This window comes from Cnephaeus nilssonii (assembly GCF_951640355.1).
Source record: "Cnephaeus nilssonii genome assembly, chromosome: 20".
NCBI classification, from domain to species: domain Eukaryota; kingdom Metazoa; phylum Chordata; class Mammalia; order Chiroptera; family Vespertilionidae; genus Cnephaeus; species Cnephaeus nilssonii.
The window spans coordinates 36989478-37005330 of record NC_137091.1 but is presented as its reverse complement, the minus strand read 5'-3'; the positions used below and the strand labels follow the sequence as shown (position 1 = coordinate 37005330).

The following is a 15853-nucleotide window of genomic DNA, read 5'->3' as shown; positions in this document are numbered from 1 at the left end:
TCACACCTGGGTAGTCTAACTCCAGAGTCATTGCTTTCCCAGGACACTGAACTTCCCAGCCTCCCTTGCTGCTATTGGTAGCCTGATGCCAGAATTCTGGCCAACGAGATTTGTGCAGAAGCCCACCAAGGAGGGCTTCTCTCCTTGGATAAAAAGATCTTGGCCTTGCATAGAGGGGACAAATTCTCTTCCCTTCTTTCTGCCTGGCACGTGGTCATGTCTGGAAGTTTAGCATCCTCTTTGTGACCACAAGACAGAAGCTCAGAATGCAGTGCAGAAAGCCTGAGCAAGCCTGTCAGCCTGAATGACTCGTGACTGTCATTGTGTCACTGCCTAGCCCTGGACTTCCTACCTCCTGACTTCATGTGATGTGAGAAAAATACATCTCTGTGCTGCCATTTCCTTGTCCACGAAAAGGAGTTGATAATAGTGTCTATCTTATAGTGTGAAGATTAAGTGGGAGAATACAGATGTCAAGTGCTTAGCATGGTGCCTGACACATAAGCACTTGATAAATGTCACCTGTTATCAGCAGCAGCACCATTACTTTGGTCATTTATTCCCAAGACTGTCATTAGCCCATATGCAGCCTTGTGTGAACTAGAAAAGGGACCCCCTTCCACACGTCCCTCTGTTGGAAATTTGTCGTAATTTGCTGATTCGTTCCTATAACATGCTGATTTTGTTCGAGCAAGGTGCTTTCTTCTAAAAATGTCAAAATCAATATTGCCTGTGATGTGAAACCTTCGAAGATGCCCTTGTGAGTGCTCTGCCTGCACAGTGGTACACGGTGGCCCTGCCAGTCCTCGCAAAGAGACATTGAGAGATCCGCTCCCCTAGGACACAGAAGGTCTCTCTTGAGGAACAGGGAGGTTGCTGGGGGCAGGGGGGTTGTGGGTCATTTCCCTAAGACCTTTGAAGGGTCCTCACCTCTTTTCAGTCAAGGCAGTGCGGCTGAAGTGCAGGACCAGTTGGTGCAGGGGGTCTGGCTTCTTCTTCTCCTCCACTTCTTCCTCTTCCTCCTCTTGCTCCCCAGCTTTCTGTCGGGAAGGAGTGGGGTTGGGGAAGGGGCTTCCAGAGTCCCCTCCTGTCTCACCCGTAGCCCTGATGGGCTGGATTTTTCTCTCTTACATGCCCCACATCCTGCACCCTTCCCTGGTTCTGCCCAAGCCAGAGGCCACCTTTCTCATACCTCTCCATGTGAAGGGTGACCCCTGGAGATGTACAACAGGCAGGCTCAGCCCCAGCCCTATCCAGCTCTGCCCCCACACTCCCAGGCAGGCCCCAGCTCACTGAAAGGTCATCTATCATGCGGTCCTCAAAACTGTGGTCTTCAGTCAGGATCCACGTGGCCTTGTACCTCTCCAGGAACATGTTACTTGCCCGGTGCCTGCGAGGGAAACGTGTGGAGTGACAGTGGGACCTTCTCTCCTCCGCTTCCTCTGACCTCTTAGGAATTTGCCTCACCAACTGTTCCTAAGGAGCCCGTCATATTGGCACTCCATCCTCCTGCCCTCTCAGCCACCCTTTCTTGGAGGTCCCTTTAGGTCCCCTGCACCCGGGGTGTCTTACGTGGGCAGGTTGTACAGGGGGGTCATGCGGAAACAGGCAACGACCGCCCTCCGGCGCTGCTTGGACAAGAGCTTGTGCCACACAGCCTTCTTGGACTTGTAAGGGTGCTCGACCTGGGGGCAGAACAATGTCATGTCCCCAGACTCTGCCCCTGGCCTGATTCCCACTTCCAGCCTGAGTGAGACTGCCCACCTGTGCCCAGGTCTGACTAACAGGGCCAAAGAAACACCTTGGTTCCACTGACAGAGTCAAGGTTCGGACCTGGTTTCTGCTTCCAGACCAGAATTTCTCTCCTAGGCCCCGCCCACAGACCCAGGGTCTCTACCCAGGCTCCGCCCCCAATTCCAAGGCCCTTCCCAGAGAGTCAAGTAATCTCCATCAGGCTTTACAATCTGAACCAAAGTTCTGTTCCGGGCCCAAGATTGAGCGCACTGATTCAAGTTTCCATTCTAAGCCTTAATTTATTTATTTATAATTCATCTTAACGTTAGACTTAAAAAAAAAACAACTTAAAAATGTTTTTATTGATTTCAGAAAGAGGAAGTGAGAGGGAGAGACATCAATGATGAGAGAGAATCATCCATCAGCTACTTCATGCATGTCCCCTACTGGGGATCAAGCCCTCAACCGGGACATGTGCCCTGACAGGGAATCAACCCATGACCTCCTAGTTCATGGGACCAAGATGGCAGCATAGGAAAACGCTTGTACCCGCTGCCTCCCAAAACCACATCAAAATTACACCTAAAATATAGAACAATCATCATCCAGAACCGCCTGAAAGTTGGCTGAATGGAAGTTCTACAACTAAAGAAATAAAGAAGAAAGCACCCTGAGAGTGGTAGGTGGGGCAGAGGCATGAAATGGGTTGGAATGGCACCCACATGTGTGGATTTTTTAATCGGGTGGGAGATCATCTCTGTGGAGGCCACCTGTGCGGAGCAAGGTGTCCCAGCCCCACACTAGACCCCCAGCCTAGGCTCCCAGAGCTGGGAAAAGAAGTCCCCATAACTATGGGCTGTAAAAACCAGCAGGGATTGGGGCTCAGTAACACGGAGGCTGCTGAAGACCCAGCTAATCCTCTTAAAGCACTTCCCTGTACACAAATTGAACTTACAAGGTCCCACTTCCTCTGAGCTCCAGTGCCAGGGCAAGTCTCTAGGGAACACAGACACATATGGGGAGGAACTGGATTGTCTGGCATCAGGGCAGGAACTCAGGGGCGGCTTTCTCCTAGTCAGAGGTGCTAACAGGGGTCATTGTTCCTGTGTTGGGACCTCCCCAGTCACACGGCTGACTGGCAGCCATATATGTTTGCTCCACTACCCTGGTGATTCCCTGACACCCTGCCCCATCCAATTTTCAGCCCCACCCAACCTGTGTGCAGTAGCTTTTGCATATGAATGGCCTGTCTTTGCTCAGGCTTCAGACTTTGCTAAAGTCTCTCAAACAAGCTGCAATGGGGTCAGGGAGCCCCAAATATATCAGCAAAACGCCCAACACCCAGCACTAGCACCAGCCTGCCTTGCTTCACAGCTGAGCCTCACTTGGGCACTTCCAAAACTGATACATATAGGAGGAATCTGCAGATAGGTGGCCCCAGGCAGTAGTTGACTTTGCACCTCCCTGGAGACCAAAGAGCCAGTGCACCCAGTGGTCAGTGTCAGACCATACCAGGTTACAACTCTATGCATCCGTAAGTGACACACTCAAGGGGCAGACTCAGTGAGCACCAAAGTCCCACTAAAGCAAGTCCTACTCCTTAGGGGTGTCTCCTGCACAGCAGCTCTTCTATTGTAGCCACAGCTGGTCCTCACAGCTAATTGGCCTGGAGGTCAATTCCTCACAATGACACCAACAGCAATCAAGAATCAACTACAACAAGACTGTGCAAAAGCACACAAAGGGGCGCACCTAGAGTGCCCAGCTCAGGTGACTGGGGAGGCTGAGCCACTGGGCCCTATAGGACACCTACCACACAAGGCTACTCTATCAACTCAAGGAGACATAGCAGCTCTACACAATACATAGAAACAAACACAGGGAAGTAGCCAAAATGCAGAGACAAAGAAACATGTCAACAATGAAAGAAATGTAGGAAAGCAAACTACTGGATATAGAGTTTAAAACCACGTTATAAGGTTAGTCAAGAATCTTCATGAGACCTTCAAGGAACTTAGTGAGACTTTCAAGGATCTCAGTGAGAATTCCAAAAAGGGGTGGGGGGTAGGGGGTAGGGGAAACTAACCAGTCAGAAATTGAGCATACACTGGCTGAAATAAGAAATAATATATAGGGATTCAACAGTAGAGTAGAGGATTCCTAGAATCAAATCAATGATTTGAAATGTGAGGAAGCAAAAAACATCCAATCAGAAGAGCAAAAAGAAAAAAGAATCCAAAAATATGAAGACAGTATAAGAAGCCTCTGGGACAACTTCAAGTGCACCAATATTTGCATTATGGGGGTGCTAGAAGAAGAAAGAAAGCAAGATATTGAAGACCTATTTGAGAAATAATGACAGAAAACTTTCCCTACCTGGTGAAAGAAATAGGCTTACATGTCCAGGAAGCACAGAGAGTCCCAAACAAGGGAACCCAAAGAGGCCCACACCAAGACACATCTTATTAAAATGCCAAGAGCAAAAGACCAAGAGAGAATCTTAAAAGCAGCAAGAGAAAGACAGTTAGTTACCTACAAGGGAGCTTGGTTGTCAGCTGATTTCTCAACGGAAACTAAGCAGGCATAAGGGAGTGGCAAGAAATATTCAAAGTGATGAATAGCAAGGACCTACAACTAAGATTACTCTACCCAGCAAAGTTATCATTCAGAATTGAAGGTCAGATAAAGAGCTTCACAGATAAGAAAAGCTAAAGGAGTTCATCACCACCAAACCAGTATTACATGAAATGTTGAAGGGTATTTTTTAAGAAGAGAAAGAAGAAGAAGAAAAAGATAAAGATAAAAAATATGAACAATAAAAAGGCAATCCTATATAATAAAAGGCTAATATGCAAATTGACCGAGTGGCAGAATGACCGGCGAGCAGGCCTAAGCTGTCAGTTGGAATCTCCCAAGGGCTCCCAGACTGCAAGAGAGCACAGGCCAGGCTGAGGGACCCCCCCCTGAGTGCACGAATTTTGTGCACTTGGCCTCTAGTCCTATATAATAAAAGGCTAATATGCAAATTGACTGAACGGTGGAACGACTGGTCGCTATGATGTGCACTGACCACCAGGGGGTAGACACTCAACGCAGGAGCTGCCCCCTGGTGGTCAGTGCACTCCCAAAAGGGGAGTGCCACTTGGCCAGAAGCTGGGCTCATGGCCAGAAGCCCTGTGGGGAGTGGGCCTAAGCTGGCAGTCGGACATACCCTGAGGGCTCCCGGACTGCAAGAGGGTGCAGGCTGGGCTGAGGGACCCCCCAAGTGCACAAATTTCATGCACCGGGCCTCTAGTAAATACATATCTGTCAACAATTGAATCTAAAAATCAAAATAAACAAATAAGAAATCTAATAAACATAATAAACTGATGAATAAAATAGAATCAGAGGCATGGAAATGGAACAGACTGAAGATTCTCAGAGGGAAGGAGGGTAGGGGGATGGGAAGAGATTAAACAAAGATCTTATATGCATACTAGAGGCCTGGTGCACAAATTCATGCACGGGTGGGGTCTCTCGGCCTGGCTGGCGATTGGTGCCAATTGGGGCTGCAGGAGGTTGGCCAGCAAGGGAAGGGGCCATGGAAGGTTGGCAGGCCCAGCGGGGAGGTGGGGCTGCTGGAGGTTTAGCCGGCAGCCCAATCGGGGTCAATGGGGCCTGCTGGCTGGGGGTAGGGACTGTGGGAGGTTGGCCAGCCAGCCCTATGGGATCCAATCAGGGCTGGCTGGCCGGAGGGAGGGAGTGCGGGAGGGTGGCTGGCCGCAGGAGGTTGGCTGTGGGAACGCATTGATCACCAGGGGGCAGCGCCTGTGTTGAGCGTCTGCCCCCTGATGGTCAGTGCGTGTCATAGCGACCAGTCAACCAGTCATTCAGTCATTTGGTCATTTGGTTGCTTAGGCTTTTATATATATAGATATGCATTACCTATGGACACAGACAATAGGGTGGTGAAGATCTGGGGGTAGGGGAACCAGGAGGAGAGGGGCAATGGGGGGGAAAAAGAGGGACATCTGTAATAATATCAACAATAAACATTAATATTTTAAAAAGGCTCAACCACTGAGCCTCACTGGCTGGGCCTAAGCCTCGATTTAAACTCAAGGTTCCATGCAAGCTCCACTCACAGACTCAAGACCCACCCCTTGGCCCTCCCAGAAAAGCCGAGGTACACCCTCAGGCCCCGCCCACAAATGTAAGGCCTGCTCCTTGTCCGGCCAGGAGATCATAGGCCAGCCGCCCACCTGCTCCAGGTGGTAGAGCACTGCGGACACTTCCTGGACTCTGCGCACGATCTTTTCAGGGTCGTCTGCGTCCTCCTCGCGGCCCGGGAGGCCCCGGTACAGGGCCATCTGCCAGCGTAGAGAAGGGGAGCCTTCCACCTGAGAGGAGGAAGAACAGTGGGCTGGCGTGAGGGCCCCTACCCTGTCCGCAAAGCCCTCCCTCTGCCTGGTTTCTGGCATGGTGGGGTGGGGTGGGGTGGGGTGGGGAATGGCCCTGCACCGTAGTGGCTGCTCTGGCCTACCCGGCCCCTTTCAATGCGGTCATACTTAATTCCGTGGGAAGTGAGTACAAGTTAAGGTCCCTCTTTCGATGCCTGGTACATCGTTAGTGCTCATAAGTTGGCTCTTTTTGTTGCTAGTATCCCAATGTGCCTAGATGCAGATTAAGGAGACCTACCTTTCCTTGAAGGTGAAGATTGTTATGCAGAAATTCCCGGACCTCCTCATCCGTGTCTTTCTGGGGGGGGAGGGGGCGAGAAACATGGCCAGGCTGGGTCACTCCGGAGGGCTCAGCTCTATCCTTGACCCATAACCCTTTCCCTTCTAGGCCTGTCACCCCAGCAGCTGGTGGGAGGCTTGTGTAGGGAGGATGGGAGAGAAACTCGAAAGGAATCAGAGATGAGGAGTGGTCAGAGGGGGAGTCCTAGAGGCCACCGAGGCACCTTGAAGAGACAGTAAGGATTAGAAGGGCCTCGTGGGGGTATGAGAGGAGGTAGAAGGTGAAAGGCTGTCCTCAAAGGTCAAATAAGACCACAGAGGGATTATTGGAAGTCAGAGAAGGGTCAGAGTGGGACTGCAAGAGATGGATGGGGTGTATTTGATCAGATGGGGTGAAGGGGGTTATAAGGAAGATGGCCAGGTTAGTAGAGGTCATGGGAGATCAGGCATATCAACCAAGTCATAAGTAGGGTTTTCACGGGCCAAAGGAGGGGTCAGTAGGGTGAGGGTTCCTTAGAGTACCAGGAGAGGGGAGCCCAAGGATCAAGGACCAAGTTGAGGGGTCAAAGAGCTCTTTGGGATCTTGGTAGGACTCAGCAAGGTCCTAGGAGGAGCCTGAGGTCCTAAGGATACCAGGGGAGGTCAGTGGGGGGTAGTAAGTTGTAAGGTTGCTTAGCAGGGTCCTGGGGGGAGGTTTTAGAGGTCTTGAGATAGGACGCTTTTAGGTTCTTGTGGTGAAAAGGATCAGGGGTGGAGGAGGGTGTTATTTCATACAAGGGGTAAGTGGGGTCCTGGGAGGCCTCCTTTAAGTCCCAGAGGGCTTAGAGTTCAGGGGCAGGGTCAACTGATCCTGATTGTTGGGACCTCAGAGGATTGTTCATAGATCTGGGGAAGGGACCATTAGGATTCTGCAGGGATACTTAGGGACACAGGGTGCTCACTGAGCCCCTGAGAGTTTTGAGGGGTTTAGTTGGGTGTCAAGAGAGTTCAGAGGGAGGGTCCAGCAGGGTCCTGAGGGAAAGAGGTGATAATGCTCAATGGAGACCCAGAGGTTCAGGGGAGGGCCAGTGGGATCATGAGGGGTTCATTGGGTTCCAAGGAGTTTTGAGAGGTCCTGGTGGAGGGCTCAGAGGAGTCTCGGGGGTGCTAATGGTATCTTGGGTGGCGTCTTCAGAGTCATAATGGGTTTGGCATGGTTCTTGGGGAGGGTGTTCAGTTGGATCCCTGAAGGCTCAATGTGGTCCTTCTAGGCCTGTCAACCCAGCAGCTGGTGGAAGGCTTATGTAGGGAGGATCTGAGAGGGTCTTAGTATTTCTGGGTTTCAGTAGGGTCCCAGGTAGGGTCCTTAGGTCCCAGGGCTCTGGCAGTTTCCTGAGTGGGGTCCTAAACATCCTAGGGTGTCCAGTGAGTCCTCAGGGTCTTAGAGAAGGATTCAGTAGGGTCCTAAGGGAGGGCTCCCAGTGGGCTCCTGGGGTCTTGGGGGCTCGGTGTAGGGTGCTGAGTGGGATCCTGGCAGATTCCAAGAATGGGGTCCGGCAGGCACCAAAGCATAGCGGTTCTTGGCCAGCGCAATGAGGTCCTGGTCAGTGGGTGCACACATGTTCAGGCCGATAGGCAGCATCTTTTTGAGTGTGGCCACAATCAGCGATGTCTGCACAGAGTACCGGTCCCCCCGGCGCTTCTTCTTGGTGCGTTCCTGGTCTGAGCCACCTGACTGTGGAGACATGGGGCTCAGCACCAGCCTGAGTGCCAGCCCAGCCCCATGCCCGGTTCCCACCCCAACAGCCATTGCCCCAGTTACCACCCCAGACCTTGCTGATCTTTCACCAGATACCCAGCCCTGACCCTCCCAGACCCAAGCCCCTATCCCAAATTCCTAACTTATGTCCCAAACCCTTACAGATTCCCCCAAATTCCAGGCCTTTCTCAACCTCTGGAGGTCTTCTCCCAGAATCCCCTAAGAGCTCTCAGTACAACATCCCTCCAAAAAACATGCACAAACCCACACTTCATATCTCAAGACTGAGTTCCCAAGAATGAAATAAAGATGAGACAAGAGAAGTTGGAAGAAAAAGAGAGACACTGAGAGACTGAGATGGACAAGAAAACAGGAAGACAGAAGATGCAAGAGAGATCCAAAAAGATCTGGGAACAGAAACACGGGCATGGAGTCCCATAGCCATGTTCTGAAGCCTTGGTGCAGACCTGTGGTCAGGACCACCCCAGTCATGCCAATGAGAAACCAGGGTGACAAGCTTTGGCCAGGGCCACATCCACACCAGCTCGAAATATGGAGGCCGTACATGCATCTGAGTCCTTGCAGAGTCCTGGGCCAGGGGCCATAGGCCAAATGCCACCAGCAACTCAAAAGGATAAGACTGTTGACCAAGGTCACATAGCCAACTGCCAGAGTCAGGATTCTAACCCAAGTCTCTCTCATTCCAGAGCCCAAGACTTAAACTCGGCATGCACGTGCCTGTCCCACCCTCATTCCATTCCTCACAACCTCAGCCCACAATGGGCCTTAGCCCACAATGCTTCGATGCTTTGGGGAAAGCTGAGAGGTGGGTTTTTTTTTTCTTTCTTTTTTGTTTTTTTTCAACGTAAGTTAAAAAAAGAAAAAGAAAGAAGTAAATTTGCTCAAAGCTGAGAGTTGGAAAGGGAATGGATGGTTGGGGACAGGGAGGAATGGGGAGAGAAAGAGGATGGTGGCTGGGAGCCAAGGATGAGGGGTGGGGAATAGGGACAGGGGTTTTCTGGAGGGGTGCAGATGCTGGGGTTTGTGTGGAAGAGGGTATTAGCCAAGAGTCATGCGGAAGGTTCCAGATGAGGGGCTGACCTGTACGTCTCCTGCCTGCTTCATCAGATGGCAGACAGAGACAAAAAGGGTTACCCCAGTCCTCAGAGAACCCCAGGCCTAATTCCAAGTTGGCCCAACCCAAGCTCTCTGCCCACCGGACATGCACCCCCTTGTAGGGCATTCCCACACCTTGACTCAGGGTGGGCGGGTTTGCCCTGTAGAGGGCAGTTCTGAGAAGTAATAAGGGGAGAGGAGTGGGGGACCTGGGATAATGAGGATAGGAGGAAGGAAATGCAAGATGAGAGAGGACAAAGCTGTGAGGGCTGCAGGGAATGTGACCAGGACAGGGCAGCCGGCTGGATGAGGAGGGGCAGGTAGGAAGCCCTTGGGTGTTCCCTCCCTCCCTGATAAGGCCACCTCCCAGAGCAAAGCACCCACCTTGGCCATTTTGCTCTTGTTGTCGGCAGTCAGAAACGACATGTTGTTGATCTCGTTCTGGACCACGAAATTCTGCTCCTCACGCTTAAAGTTCTGATGGTAGAGGCAGTACTGGGGTCAGGCAGGGTGTGGGGAGGGCATCTCAGGGCAGCAGCGTCTCAGGTATGAAGAGGAGCAGGGAGTGAGCAGGGGGGACTCACGTGGGACTTGCACCAGTAGATGAAGATCTCGCCCACCATCCTGAACAGCTCCTCAGCATTAGGATTGGGCTCCGTCAGCCAGTGCGCCCTGGGCAGCAGGGAAGGGGCTGGTGAGGGATGGGGTGGGACACCCAGGAGAGGGGCTACACAAGAGATCTTAGGGGAGAGGATCAGGGGGACCAGGAGACTCCAAAGGGAGGGGTGGAATTTTTTCTAGGTAATCTGGCCCTTCAAATTATTTAAAATTGTTAAATGGCCATTCCTTTACAAACTTTTTTCTTTCTCCAGTGAAATATAACATGCATAGTGCTGGTGATGCTCAGCGTAGGGAGGACAATGGCTGGGAATCCCCTTTGTTTTCTGGGTGTGAGGACAGCCCTGGTCCAAGTCACCACCACAGGGACCTTTAGTTCTACTTTGTCCTGGAGAGAGGGAGGGATTGCAGGGAGGAGGGCGGACAGGGACATTTTTATTATTTTTATTTATTTATTATTATTTTTTTTTTTTGACAGGGACATTTTTAAAGCGGGGAAAGAGCTGAGCCTTTGGGTTCGCTTTTTTACTCTGGGAGTGAAATTGTGTAAGATAATGACACATAACTTTCCCACCCTAAATTATTTCAGCTCTTTCAGTAGCTGATGCAGGATTTAGTTTGTAATTGTTTTATTTCATGCTTTAGCTATAGTTTGGAAGTGTTCTCTCCTACAGAGCCAGCACTGGGAACAGAATAATAGGCCCATTAATTATAAATTTATGCTTCAAGATTTTTAAAGTCTGGCTTTTTAAATGTTCCCTCAGTAAATTTAAGAGTTTTTAAAATGTAAACCTAGAGAGAGAAAAACCAAGATGGCGGCATAGGTAAACATCTGAAATTGCTGCCTCGCACAACTTCAAAACTACAACTAAAAGACAAAACGGACATCATCCAGAACCACAGGAAGGCTGGCTGAGTGGAAATTCTACAACTAGAAGGGAAGAGAAAAGCACACTGAGACTCAGAGGAGCTGCGGAAGTAAAGGCAGAGGTGCGGAGGCGCGTGGGCGGAGAGGGCTGGCAACTGAGTACAAGGCTGGCTTTTTCAATCCGCAGGGAGACACAAGCTCCTGACTGCTCTGAACTCCAGTTCCAGGCAAGACTCTGGGGACCCAATTCATACGGGGAGAAACTGGTCTGTCTGGCAGTGGGCGGAACTCGAGGGTGGCTTTCTCTCAGAGGTGCTTGCAGCGATTATTGCGGGACACTGAGACCCGGGGGGCATCTTAGGGCAGGGCTGATGGGAAGCCATTGCTGTTTGCTCTGCCCTGAGACTCCGCCCCATCCAAGCTGTGTGCAGAGGCTTTTGTATATGAATGGCCTGGTCCTTTGACATCTAAACTTACCTAACAAACTGCAGCTGAGTCAGAGAGACCCAGAACATCCAAAAGAAGGCCCAAGGCCCCACAGCAGCTTGTATTGCTTCACAGCTGGCCCTCATCTGGGCACCTCCAAAACCCAAACAAAGAAGAGGAATCTGCAGATCTCTCTGTAGCTCCTGCTGGGTGGCCTCAGGCAGAGGCTAAATTAGCACCTCCTTGGAGATCCAAGAGCCAGTGTACCCAGGGGTCAGAGTAGGACCATCCAGATTACAACTCCTCAGATCCATAAGGGACACACTCAGGGGGCAGATTCAGTGAGCACCAAAGCCCCACTGAAGCAAGTCTTGCTTCATAAGGGTGTCACCAGCACAGAAGTTCTCCCAGCATAGACACAGCTGATCCTCACAGCCAATTGGCCTGGAGGTCAATTCCTCCCAGTGATACCAACAACAATCAAGGCTTAACTACAACAAGACTGCACACAGCTCACAAAGGGGTACACCAAGAGTGTCCACCTCAGGTAACTGGGGAGGCTGAGCCACTGGGCCTTATAGGACACTTAGCACACAAAGCCACTCTATCAACTCAGGTAAGCAGCCAAAATGTGGAGACAAAGAAACAGGTCACAAATGAAAGAAATGGAGGAAAGCAAACGACTGGATATAGAGTTCAAAACCACGGTCATAAGGTTTTTCAAGAATTTCCTAGAAAAGGCTGATAAATTTAGTGAGACCCTCGAGAATATGAAAAAGGACCAACTAGAAATTAAGCATACACTGACTGAAATAAAAAATAATATACAGAGATCCAACAGCAGACTAGAGGATCGCAAGAATCAAGATAAAGATTTGAAATACAAAGAAGCAAAAAACACCCAACTGGAAAAGCAAAAAGAATAAAAAAATATGAAGATAGTGTAAGGAGCCTCTGGGACAACTTCAAGCGTACCAACATCTGAATTATGGGGGTGCCAGAAGAAGAGAGACAGCAAGATACTGAAAACCTATTTGAAGAAATAATGAACGAAAACTTCCTCCACCTGGTGAAAGAAAGACTTACAAGTCCAGGAAGTGCAGAGAACCCCAACAAAAGGAATCCAAAGAGGACCACACCAAGACACATCATAATTAAAATGCCAAGAGGAAAAGACAAGGAGAGAATATTAAAAGCAGCAAAAGAAAAACAGTTACCTACAAGGGAGCACCCCTACGATTGTCAGCTGATTTCTCAACAGAAACTATGCAGGTCAGATGGGAGTGGCAAGAAATATTCAAAATGATGAGTAGCAAGAACCTACAACCAAGATTACTCTACCCAGCAAAGCTATCATTCAGAATTGAAGGGCAGATAAAGAGCTTCACAGATAAGAAAAAGCTAAAGGAGTTCATCATGCCAAACCAGTATTATATGAAATGCTGAAAGGTATTCTTTAAGAAGAAAAAGGTAAAGATAAAATTATGAACAACAAATACATATCTATCAACAAGTGAATCTAAAAATCAAGTGAATAAAAAATCTGATGAATAGAATAAACTGGTGAATATAATAGAATCAGGGGCATAGAAAGGGAGTGGACTGACAATTCTTGGGGGGAAAGGGGTGTGGGGGTGTGGGAAGAGACCGGACAAAAATCGTACACCTATGGATGAGGACAGTGCGGGGGGGGGGGGGGGGGTAAGGGCAGAGGGTGAGGTGGGAACCGGGTGGAGGGGAGCTATGGGGGGAAAAAAGAGGAACAATTGTAATAATCTGAACAATAAAGATTTATTTAAAAAAAATAAAATGTAAACCTAAAGCAATCAAAAGTTTCTATTTAAACTTTGTTTGCAACTCCTTGAATGAGAAGATTGAATTTATAGTTAAATGCACTATGGAGATTTTTTAATGAGGCAAATAAATTTTTTCTACAGTGAAAAAAAAGAAATTTAACATGCATATAAATGTCAACTTGATGAATTATCACAAAGTGAACACACTTGTGTAACCACCACCCAACTCAAGAAATAGAACATTTTCAGTCCCTAGAACTACCCTTGTGTCCCTCCCAGCCACTCCCACTTCCTTCCTCTTGAAAAAAATGACGCTTATCTTGACTTACAGAGCATGAATTATTTTTGTCTGTTCTTGAACGTTACATAAATAGATGATATGATATGTACTCTTTTTTATTTTATTTTCCTGGCTTTTACTTAACCTGATGTTTGTGAGATTTATCCATGCTGTGTGTTGTGACTTTGTTCATTTGAATTATTGTGTAATATTCCACTGTGTGAATATACCACAATTTACTTGTTTGAACTCTTTGACCCAGCTCTCCCACTCTGAGGAATCTACCCTATAGCAGTACCCACTGGTGAGCACAAAGATGGACGTGCCAGGATGCATCCAGCATGCATACCACCGCTTCCTTTTCTGCTCCCAGGACAACCTTTTCCAACAAGGATGGAACTGGAGCTGAAACTCATTTACTATCCTTGAATTAGGCTGCACGTGGAGTTAATAGTTTCTGAATTTAGAGAGACGTTAGCAGTTGGTTGATACCTGCACTTGCCCTTTTATTAAAGATCCATGTTTCTGGGGGGAATGAGACTGGCCACATCTGGACTATCTTTCTTCTCTTCAATGACAGAGAAACGCCTCATGATTGGGCTTTGCTGCACAAATATCAGACACCTCGTCTACCCAAGCCTGGAGGCCAAGTGCCGGAGAGGAAAGCAGGGCTCCTTATAGCTGACATTGCAGCTGTGCAGGGCTCAGGTTCAGGGGTGCAAAGGGGCAGGAAGGGAGCAAATCCAGTGGGTGGGGTTTTGTTGAGCCGGAAACAATGGGGTTGGAGTCAGAAGGCTGGGTGAGAATTGCAAGACGTTTATAGCAAGTCAGAAGGCGAAGGGTCAGATGGGATTCGGGAAGGCCAGAGGGCGGGCTGAGGTATGTGGGGGGACAGAGGGGACGTGCTGACCTGTTGTTGTCCACGTAGCGGATGAGCAGTGGATAGAGGGCATACAGGTCCCGGCAGAGCACGGAGAACTCGTCCCGCACCAGAAGCTCACCCTCCTCGGCTTCCGCCTTGGCCTCCAGGCGCAGCTGCTCCTCCTCGGCCACCACCTTCCCCGCCCGCTTGCGCAGCCGCCCGATGGTTGGGATAAAGTGTGAGTGCAGGAGCTCTGGCCGGGCCCGGCTCACGATGGGCTGGGCAAACACTGCAGGAGCAAAGGGGCCACAGTCATTGCTGGCCAGCCTCTAACTCCAGCATCTGACCTATGACCTCTGTTCCCATCCTCCCATGACTCCTCTGTCCCAGCAGCTATCATTGAGCCTGACCCTGGCTTCTGACTCCAGCATTTATCTCTAATCCCACTTCTGACCTTGGGCCGTGACCTGTAACAGAGTCCCTGAATCCTGATCCCAACCATAACCCATAACCTGAACCTGCGATGCCAGCCTAACACATGTGCCTGGCCTGTGACCCCAACTGATATCTTACCCTAGCCTATAACCTCTCACCTGTCTTGAACCTCTCACCTGGTCCCTACCCAGACTTCCTCACTACATGATTTCTGACTACGGCTTCTTACCCCAGCCTTTTGCCTCTAATCCTGGCCTCCAGTTCCAGCCCCAACCTCTAGTTTGAACCAATTTTTGACATAGAACTTCTAAACCAGGAATCCCAACCCTTTAAGGACTAATGTCTTGACCTCTTACCTATAACCCATCCTCATCAGGAACCTCATCCTCTGACTATTTGCATAAGGAACTCAGGCTCTGACCCCGTTCCTAAATCCTGATCTAACCCACTTTGAGGTTCCAGAAATTCAGAATCCAGCCTGGAGGACTCTCTGGACTCATCCTTTCAGCCCTGAGCCTCTCACCCCTTGGGATGACCCTTGACTTTCAATCCTGAGAAAACCTAGACTCTGACTCCTCTCAACTCCCAGGAGACCATGGAGCCTGGGATCTTCCTCTCAGACTGTTAAGATCAAGAGGCTCCAGCCCCAAGACCCTGGCCCCAACCCTCCTTGGCTTAGTGCCCCCAGACCCACCAGCAAGCCGTTTCATCCACGAGGCCTCGTCAATGCCCAGGTTATTGACGATGATTCGAAGGATATTCCCCAACAGGGAGTTGAGGTGGTCAGAGGTGACGGCTGTGCAGGGTGGGAGGACCCCAGCGGGCAGGGCGGGTGGGGGCACCTCAGGTCCGCGCTCCCACCAGCGGGGCAGGTAGCTGCACAGCATGGGCAGTGTGATCTCAATGACATGGGGCATCTCTGTGTAGCGGGCCCCCGACTCGGCCAGCCCCCCGATGTCTGCCATGAGCCGCTCCAGCACTGGAATGTCAGGGCACATCTCCTCCACGCTGTTGGGGAGCCCCAAGACTGGGGTGCAGGGAGGGATCAGGGCATGCCAGCCCATCACCCTCAGGCCTCAGTGTCCACACCACATACTAGGGTCCCCCATAAACCCCGGGATTCCCCAATCTGGAGCACACCCAAGCTTGGGAATCCTCAGCCCCACAGAGCCCAGACCGGGCCACACCGCTCCCAGAGTGGGCTCTGCCCTGGGCCCCGTGGACTGGAGCCCTGACAGCCGCCCTAGCACCACACAACT

General features: G+C 50.2%; 1 protein-coding gene across 1 annotated transcript in view; it reads right to left on the bottom strand.

Moving 5' to 3' along the window:
* RYR1 (ryanodine receptor 1) overlaps window positions 1-15853 on the bottom strand; it is a 124190-nt gene that overhangs the window by 42593 nt on the left and 65744 nt on the right. Inside the window, exons 66-75 of the mRNA XM_079800423.1 lie at window positions 15289-15621; window positions 14208-14448; window positions 9894-9981; window positions 9694-9786; window positions 7999-8169; window positions 6415-6474; window positions 5979-6116; window positions 1573-1685; window positions 1294-1390; window positions 931-1040 (exon numbers count right to left, since the gene is read on the bottom strand). Of these exons, the coding sequence (XP_079656549.1) occupies window positions 931-1040; window positions 1294-1390; window positions 1573-1685; window positions 5979-6116; window positions 6415-6474; window positions 7999-8169; window positions 9694-9786; window positions 9894-9981; window positions 14208-14448; window positions 15289-15621 (1444 nt within the window). The remainder of the gene's footprint in view (window positions 1-930; window positions 1041-1293; window positions 1391-1572; window positions 1686-5978; window positions 6117-6414; window positions 6475-7998; window positions 8170-9693; window positions 9787-9893; window positions 9982-14207; window positions 14449-15288; window positions 15622-15853) is intronic.